Source organism: Capsicum annuum, chromosome 2 (genome assembly GCF_002878395.1).
Source record: "Capsicum annuum cultivar UCD-10X-F1 chromosome 2, UCD10Xv1.1, whole genome shotgun sequence".
In the NCBI taxonomy this organism is placed as follows: Eukaryota; Viridiplantae; Streptophyta; class Magnoliopsida; order Solanales; family Solanaceae; genus Capsicum; species Capsicum annuum.
The window spans coordinates 140,061,476-140,069,624 of record NC_061112.1 but is presented as its reverse complement, the minus strand read 5'-3'; the positions used below and the strand labels follow the sequence as shown (position 1 = coordinate 140,069,624).

General features: G+C 35.5%; 1 protein-coding gene across 2 annotated transcripts; it reads left to right on the top strand.

Moving 5' to 3' along the window:
- The first annotated feature begins 502 nt into the window (after positions 1–502).
- Positions 503–4,941, top strand: LOC107859927. Of its 2 annotated transcripts, none has more exons than XM_016705089.2 (4): positions 503–943; positions 1,759–2,605; positions 2,958–3,395; positions 4,550–4,941. In XM_016705089.2, exons 2-4 carry the CDS (start codon positions 1,780–1,782, stop codon positions 4,732–4,734), a joined length of 1,449 nt encoding a protein of 482 aa, XP_016560575.1. In that variant the 5' UTR covers positions 503–943; positions 1,759–1,779; the 3' UTR covers positions 4,735–4,941. The 2 variants fall into 2 exon arrangements, with proteins under 2 accessions (XP_016560575.1, XP_047263167.1); XM_047407211.1 differs by having other exon boundaries at positions 554–1,104.
- The last annotated feature ends 3,208 nt before the right edge of the window (positions 4,942–8,149 follow it).

The window sequence follows — 8,149 nt, the reverse complement described above, 5'->3', positions numbered from 1 at the left end:
TAGAAATCACAATAATTAACAACTTAAAAAATTTAAAAGATATAAAATATTTGGTCGACTCTTGAAATTATATTAGTGTCACTTGAATTAGAATAGAAGAAAAGTATTATAAATCACCATAATTTAAAACTTAAATTATTTTTAAAATATAATTGACAATCAATGTCACAAAATTTTGGACAAGAAAAGTAGCGTATATTAATTTAAAAATTACATAAAAATATTATAAATTACCATAGTTAACAACTTAAATTATCTAAATACATATTAAAATAACATATGTTGAACTCATGCTAAATTCCGGATGAATCCTAGAAAACATATGCAATCTTTTTATTAATTTTTTTTTAAAAAATATATCAAGATTGAAAAGACAAATAAATATCTTAATATTGGACACGGACGCTCTTCTAATTTTCAAATACATGTTTCTAATTTAAAATCACAAAATATAAAAAATTCTATTTATTTATTAAAACTCAGTAATCAATGAAATTGAAACACGAGAGTGAGTATACAAAAAAAAAAGACAGAAAGGGACGTGAGGTGTGGATGGTAGGACAAAATAAAAGAATCTTATAATAGTGCTCGTGTAGAATAAAGTGGGAGGATCTGTTTGCATTGTGGCCTTTGAATCTGTGAGGGGTAGAAGCAGCCGCGGAAAGATAGAGAGGAAAAATCGGGAAGGCAAACAAACACATACAACACACGCAGAAGCAGAGGGAGGAAGAAAGGAAAAGACACACACAATACTAGTCAATTAACAAACAAACAGAGAAAGAAGGAAGAAAGAAGAATTCAACCTTGGGTATAGGGAACTGGTGTTGTTTTGGGGGGGAGGGGCTCTTTGCCTTGTCCGAAAGGCCAGGGTCTTCTGAGTCTTGAGTCAAGAGTCTCAGGGGTGTGTGAGAGCTAGAGAGAGAACAAGTCGCGTGCATCAATGGTAACTTGTTCCATACTAAAACTCCACCTTCACCTTCTACCTTTAATCATAATATCATGACTTTTCACAATCGCCATTCTCAATTTCACAATCTCTCCCCTTACCTTCACGGTCTTCTGAGTCTCTTTCCCTTCCTTTAGGGTTTCTTCTGCTTCTTTCAGGTTACCTTCTCATCTTATGATTTGAGTTTGTTGAAGCTTTGACACATTTTTATTTGATTATTATGGACCTATAATTACATGTCTTCTTCCAGGTGTTGATGGATGGATTTAAAAGTTGAACGAACCTATATTGGTTTTAGTGGATTAGTAAAATTTAGGTGGATTAAGATGTAATCATGATTCGGGATTAAGTATGAATATTTTATTTAAAGCAAATCCGCTAGGCTAGTTTTTTTAATTAATAAATGAAAAAGAGAACCTCAAAGAGAAGAGTCCAAGCAAGGGAGGCTACGCCTTACCTTATTCATCCTAATGAGGTAACGAACCTCTACTAATTAACAAATATGAAAATCAGGTAGGCTATGATCGTCACAAAGTTTATGTTACACTCTATGGTGATATTACATTGTATTAATAAGTACTAACATTTCTAGATTTTGTGACTCGCCTTTGCAATTCTATGGAATGTTCTCTGCCTGGTTCTTCAGTATCAAAGTTTTGAACAACTTCATTTTCCTTTAGTTCCTTTCTTTTATGCTGCTTATCATTCATCTTCAGGATCAGATTATTTGGCAGGATGTACTTTTATGTATTCTTAATGGAAAATGGATTAATTGGTTATTGTGCTGTATTTCTTTCTCTTATTTCTTATAGGTGTCGCTGGTATAGTAAGCCATGCCGACATATACAGCAGTTGCTGTGGATAGATTAATAGAATCGAGGGGCTCGAAATCCATGGCAACTTCCAAGAGCATTCACGAATCAAAATTTGAGAGGAGGAACAACATTCCTAATTCAAGTTTTAATAGAAGCAAGAACGGTTCTGGTTCAGAACTAGAAAGGAAAACTATCCTGTCTAATATAAAGATGGATGATACCAATGGTAAGTCCTCCGTAAATGGAGATAGGAAAGATCACTGGACTCAAATATCTCCTGCACTATACACGATTCCAAAGCCAGCGCCACTTCCAGATTCCCCTTCGTCATATCCAGATTCTCCTTCTTCGTTTCCTCCATCGCCCTACATAATCAATCACAAGCGTCGAGGTCCACGCCTTTCAAAGAGTTTCACCGAAGATGATTTTGGCACTCAACAACACGCTCTAGACGGAGAGAAAATAGATGAGAATTTAAGAGACACGGAGGAGGAGCTCCCCAGTACATCTGCTGATGATCTTTCCGTTTCTAGGGAGACAGCTAATAATGTGAAAGAGGATAATTTGTTATTCCCTACTGATAACCTGGGTAAGGGTGGTGAAGTGGCCGGCCTCCGTGAAGGGGGGCTTCTTCACCAAGATTTGCCTAATGGTTCAGCTGGGCAAAATGGTACAATGAAGTCTGTTGCATTCAATTTGCGGAAAGGTGGTGAAGCTGATGATTTCTTTGACCCACAGGAGTCTCTGAGTGTCAGGAGTTTCGGTGAGAGTGAGAATAATGGTGGACTCCAGCGCAGTTTAAGTTCCATGACCCCGATGGGAGAATTTTATGATGCTTGGGAAGGTGATTACCTTTTCATAAGTCGATAATTTTCATGGTTATGTCTTTTTATTTACATTTGAATTGAACTTGAGGTATTTATTTGTTCCTCTTTTAGTAAAAGTTTGAATGTTCTCTTCATTATTTTCTTCCTTTCCTTTTTCCTGTGTGTGTGTCAGATTAGCTTCCTTGTCTTTTCTCCCTGATGCATAGTTTTAGGATTTACATTTTTCAGTCAACCATGCAAGTTTTGGTATTCTAAGTACCTTGTTACCATCGAGTGCCTTTTCCTTTTTCTTATTGCAAGTTCTTGAGTATTGTGTGTCATGACCATGCATAATAATTTTTGGTTGTCTTATGTGTTTCCTCTCTTCAGAACTATCTTCAGAGAATGGGCCACAGCTACCTGCAAATGATTTTGAAAATGAGCTACGTGAAATAAGATTGAGCTTATTAATGGAAATTGAAAAGCGAAAGCAAGTTGAAGAAGTTCTAAGTAATATGCAGACCCAATGGCAGAGGATTCGTGAACGATTGTCTCTCGTGGGGTTGAACATCCCTCCTAATCTTGTTGCTGGAGAGGAATTGGACAATGAACAGCCAGATGATCAGGTGGAAGATTTGTGTCAACAAGTACAAACCATTCGATTTGTATCAGAATCCATTGGAAGGGGAATAACAAAGGCTGAGATGGAGACAGAAGTTGAGGCTCAAATTGAGTCAAAGAACTTTGAGATAGCTCGACTATGGGACAAGTTGAATTATTATGAAGCTGTGAACCGAGAAATGTCACAGAGGAATCAGGAAGCTATAGGTGAGTTTATGTTCCATGTTACTACTTATAATTTGAAGCCAATGTGTTGTTGCACAATTAAAGTAGGTGTATGACTATTCTCTCAGCAGTGTTTAGGCAAATGCTTGTGGAGATCTTTCATATGTTCATACTTCTGTCTCTATCAATCTTTGACTTATAGCTTCCACAAAATAGATGGTGTATACTGATAGGTAGCAACTAGATCCTTAAAGATACTTAGTTTTACTTTTTTAAAATGTATATTGCTCATAGCCGTGATGCAACCGCCTCGTCCCTTATCAGAGATTTGTGAAAGAATAAGAACTTTATGTTGGCATCTGCTATTATGTAGGAAAAATTTTCTGTTTAATTTGCAAATTCAGCTGTCAGCATTGACTCGGAGAAACAAGAGGGACCAACACAGTAATCTAATTAATTAATTCTTTTCCACTACAAAATTTGAAATCTAGGTCCTGCATAAGCGAGACATGGTGTTTTACTTTTCCAACTGAACTGATTCAGAAAGTCATCATTAGTGGTTTAATCTGAACTGCAAGTATCTTCCCCGCTCATTCCAAATGTTTATGTTTCGTTTTTAGTGCATCCAGAACAATGTCTTGGCTATCTGTTATTCTTCAACCAAACTTCATTATGAACTTTTTTCACTCATAAATGCAGTATTTTCTATTTTTTTTTCTTAAAATAAAAGAACAAAATAAACATAGACTCGATTGTAATTCTCATATCTATAATCGTGTTAGTCAAAGGAGGGTATTTATATGCAAGGCATAGGTCCTTAATAGCTGTCAAATTAGATTTTATGCAAGCAGGTAATCTGATTCGCACAATTGTATGAAAGAACAAATTGAGGTTAGTGACTTCCTTTCTAACATATAACTTACATCAGGAGTACATTTGGTTCATAAGGCAATTCGTAGGTTAGTGTGTCATCGAAGACCTTACCGATGTAGTTATATTATCCTGAGTAACAAACAATTCAGGTTGCTTCTCTGATTATCTAATCTTGGTACCCGCTGTCTATCAGGGTAAATGCTAAGTAGTGATCCTTTTTTATATTGCTAAGTTGTTTGTCATTGATTGAGAAGGAGATCTACCAGCAGACACTGTTTGTTTCATGAAAAATGACAGTTTCTGTTTTTGTTTGGATTGTGTAGAGTCAGCACGGCGTCTTAGGCAAATAAGGAAAAGAAGGCAGAAGAAATGGATATGGGGTTCGATTGCTGCTACAATTACACTAGGCTCTGCTGTCTTAGCATGGTCTTACTTTTCTACTGGAAAAGAATCATCGTCCTTGAATCAATCTCGTAGTCTTGAAGGTGGCTCTGCATCAGAGCTATAAGTTCTCAATGAATAGGTTAAGGTGTGCTTATTATACAGGGAAATAAGGAAGCAGGAGATCGATCTTACTGTCTTGTGAATATCATCATGTATTCTTTTTCTTTTTAATACATGAAGCATATATCTGCTATTACACATGTACAGTTCCTCAAAAATAAATGGAAGTATTTGCTCGGGGGTTGTTAGGACCACTACGAAATGGTTCATACATTAAGTTGTTGGGCAAATTAAGGTGGGAACTTGTTCTTTGTGAATTTCGCAGGCCTTGAGAAGGAATTAAGGCACCGTTCTTACCTACAGAACTTTTGATTTAGATTTCAAAAAATAATCATGTCAATCAAGTGACCAATTTTCCAATTGCCTTAACTTGAGGCCCAAACAACCAAATTCCATCATTTGTTGCAAACCAATCGTGCTAGAAGGCTGTAGAATTAGAAAATGCAATATAGTTACAGCATGATACTGAATTAATTGGAACAGATTAAGCTTGAAAACCGTCAACGTACTCATATTGGAGACATGATCATATGGATAATTTATTTACTTTGAAGTTGTCTTCCTTAATAGTGTTAACAGTAAGAATTAGAGATGGCTTCATCTTTTCCACACAACTTCTATTGCGTTTCATTTTCCTGAGTTTCCTGCTCATCTCTATACCTCCCACAGTAACAGAATAGCCAGACATTTAGTGTCGTAGTCTGTTAGTGGTTAGACTTAGATGGCCTAGACCTATTTGCTTTAAAGGACCATATGGGTCACAGGCATAAGACGAGGACAAGTGAATTCGAAGAGGTAATCAAGTAGTGGAGTGACAATTGAACATTTGAGTTTCCTTCTGTGATTCAGCAATGGCAATCACAATCTCATTGATATGATGTTTGAGTAGATGTAAAAGCTTAATGCCAAGTATATATGATAGAATAAAAGACATACTTTGAAGGAAGTAGTTGATTGGGCGCGTGCAGTTGGAAATAGTTCCGTCCAGAACTTGTAAGGCTACTATTATCACAAAGGAGCTGAGGAGGTGTTTGATAAGAGCAACTGCAATGTTAAGAAGCTGATCCTTTGAGGCCTTTCTATAATATGTTTAAGGAATTCCATCTGTATCACCATGATGGTTTCATCAGCAAATGAGCCCTTTCGGCGATGTTGGATGGAGAGGAAAAGGGCCTTATTTCAGAGTGTACATATTTTAGTAGTCTGCTGCATAGCATAGGCCAAGAACTACTCTCTCCCAGACACATTGTGTACAGTGAAGAGGGAAATTAGAAAATCCTGATACTATTTTTTTCCTTGGAGGTGTTTTGGACTACTTTTCCTTGAGCCGAGGGTCTATGGAAACATCTTCTCTATAACTGAGGTATAGATAAGGTCCCCAAATGGGATTATACTTGATATGTTGTTGTGGAGATGGTACGTTTAGCACATGCTATGAGATATGTAAGGAAGCAAATCCAATCTTCTAGGATGATGAAAATCTGGATCAATTTTACCAAACTTTAAGCTATTAATCTCCTGTACATTTGAGATGAAGAATCTTGGTTGCACTTTAGATGCTCCAAAATTTCTTGATACAGGTTTAATTAGATTCCCAAATCCCAGAGATACTGATTGATTAAATTGTCACAATGGATACATTTTTTGTTCCAAGGGTAATTATCCCCCTATGTCCCAAAATACTTGTCGCATTTCACTTCTCGAGTGTGAACTTTAATTTGATCAATATTTTAAAGTTATTTTTTCACCGAATTATTATGAAAAAAAGGTTGTAACCTATAGTTTCCAAATGTCTAGATTTTAATTTTGAAATATTTAGGTAATCTACAGTAACGTAATTTGAGAGATTAATCAAATTAACTTTCGAGAAACTAAAGGTAACTATTTTGGGACGGGAAGATATCCAAAAGGCGAACACAATATGTTTATGATAACAGTGTTTGACTCCTGACTTATCCAAGCTATTGGGCTTATGATTTGATTACTCCTTTAGAAGATCATCTGAGATTTGAGATCGGCTGATGGGGTAGGCCTACGAGGTAATTAAACAATGACCCAAGTGAATCTAAGAGGGCTACGGAGGTACGTGATTCTGTCTGTTGTTTCATTGACGAGTATGGTATCACTCTACTGCTTACTTTTCACCTATCAGCAAGTGTAGGGACCCTCAAAGATGGGATTTGGCTTTTGTGAATTTGTGGGGATTTGGCTTTTGAAGAGGAGCCTCGGAGTAATACAAAGTTGTTTTCATGTGATCAGACGGGTTCAAATTTTGAAAATAATCTCCGACACAAATGAAAGATAAGAGTGCGTTGTGGTGGAGGCCTTCTCCGAATTTCACACATAGCGAAAAATTTAGCGGATCAAGCTGCTTTTTTTTTTTGTGATGAAAGAAGAATGAAATGGGTGGACAGACACGCCACGCCACTCACTCAACGTGTCTTGTACCAAAAGGTTGTTCAATCTTGCCGCACATCTCGCATCTTCATGCGTCTCATTTTGCGCCAAATGCTTTTAACCAAGCAAGGTAGGACCTACAATTGCTCCTTTGAGAAAATAAAGAAATTTCTTAATACATAGTACTCCATTACTCCTTTGTACAATTTTTAAAATTTTTTATAAACACATAAATATTATATCATCACAAATTTTAAAAAACTTTATTTTTTAATCAAATTTTATAACAAGTCCGAACTAGGACCAACAGGTGAACAAAGGGAGTACTACCATACATGAACGAATTTATATTTTGTTTCTTACAAGATAGAGTACTCACTCAATTTTAATTTGTTTGTGTTACTTTTTTCTTTCATTCATTTTATAAAGAAAGTTTCTTTTCTTTTTTCGACAATTCTTTGAATTCAATTTTTCATATGACATATTTATTACCATTAGATTTAAATTTTTATTTTACTTTTTAAAAATTTCCTACAAGTTAAAATCAAAAACGCAAAAGTGAAAGGGAGCGGAGTACCCCCTTTGTTAAAAGAAAAAAAAGCGTAGTGTGAGATGTGAGAGAAGATGTGTATGGTTTTCATGATTTTCTCTCTGTTGAAAGATTCAATTAGTTACTTTTCGATCAACTACACAAAAAGTTTTACTACTCCCTCCATTTCATAATAAGTAAATTGTTAAAGTATTTTTAAATTTTTAAAATAAGTGAATGGTTCACAATTCAAGGTAGATATTGAATTCTTTTTTCAAATTTATCCTCCATTAAGGTTTTGAAATTTGAAAATGATAGAAATGAAAAAACATGATAAATTTATATCTTTATTTTTTTCTTAACATGTGTGTCAAAATTCAACAATTAACTTAGATCAAATCTATTGATGACCCCCTAAACTTGACACGATCTTTCACTTTGGCATCTCAAGTGGACATTGTTCACTTTTGACACCTCAAGTAGCCATAAAGTG

Coding starts and splice junctions, on each gene's coding strand:
- LOC107859927 (XM_016705089.2), top strand. CDS start 1,780: ATGCCGACATATACAGCAGTTGCTGTGGATAGATTAATAGAATCGAGG. Junction 2,606..2,957: donor ATTTTATGATGCTTGGGAAG/GTGATTACCTTT, acceptor TCCTCTCTTCAG/AACTATCTTCAGAGAATGGG. Junction 3,396..4,549: donor GAGGAATCAGGAAGCTATAG/GTGAGTTTATGT, acceptor TGGATTGTGTAG/AGTCAGCACGGCGTCTTAGG.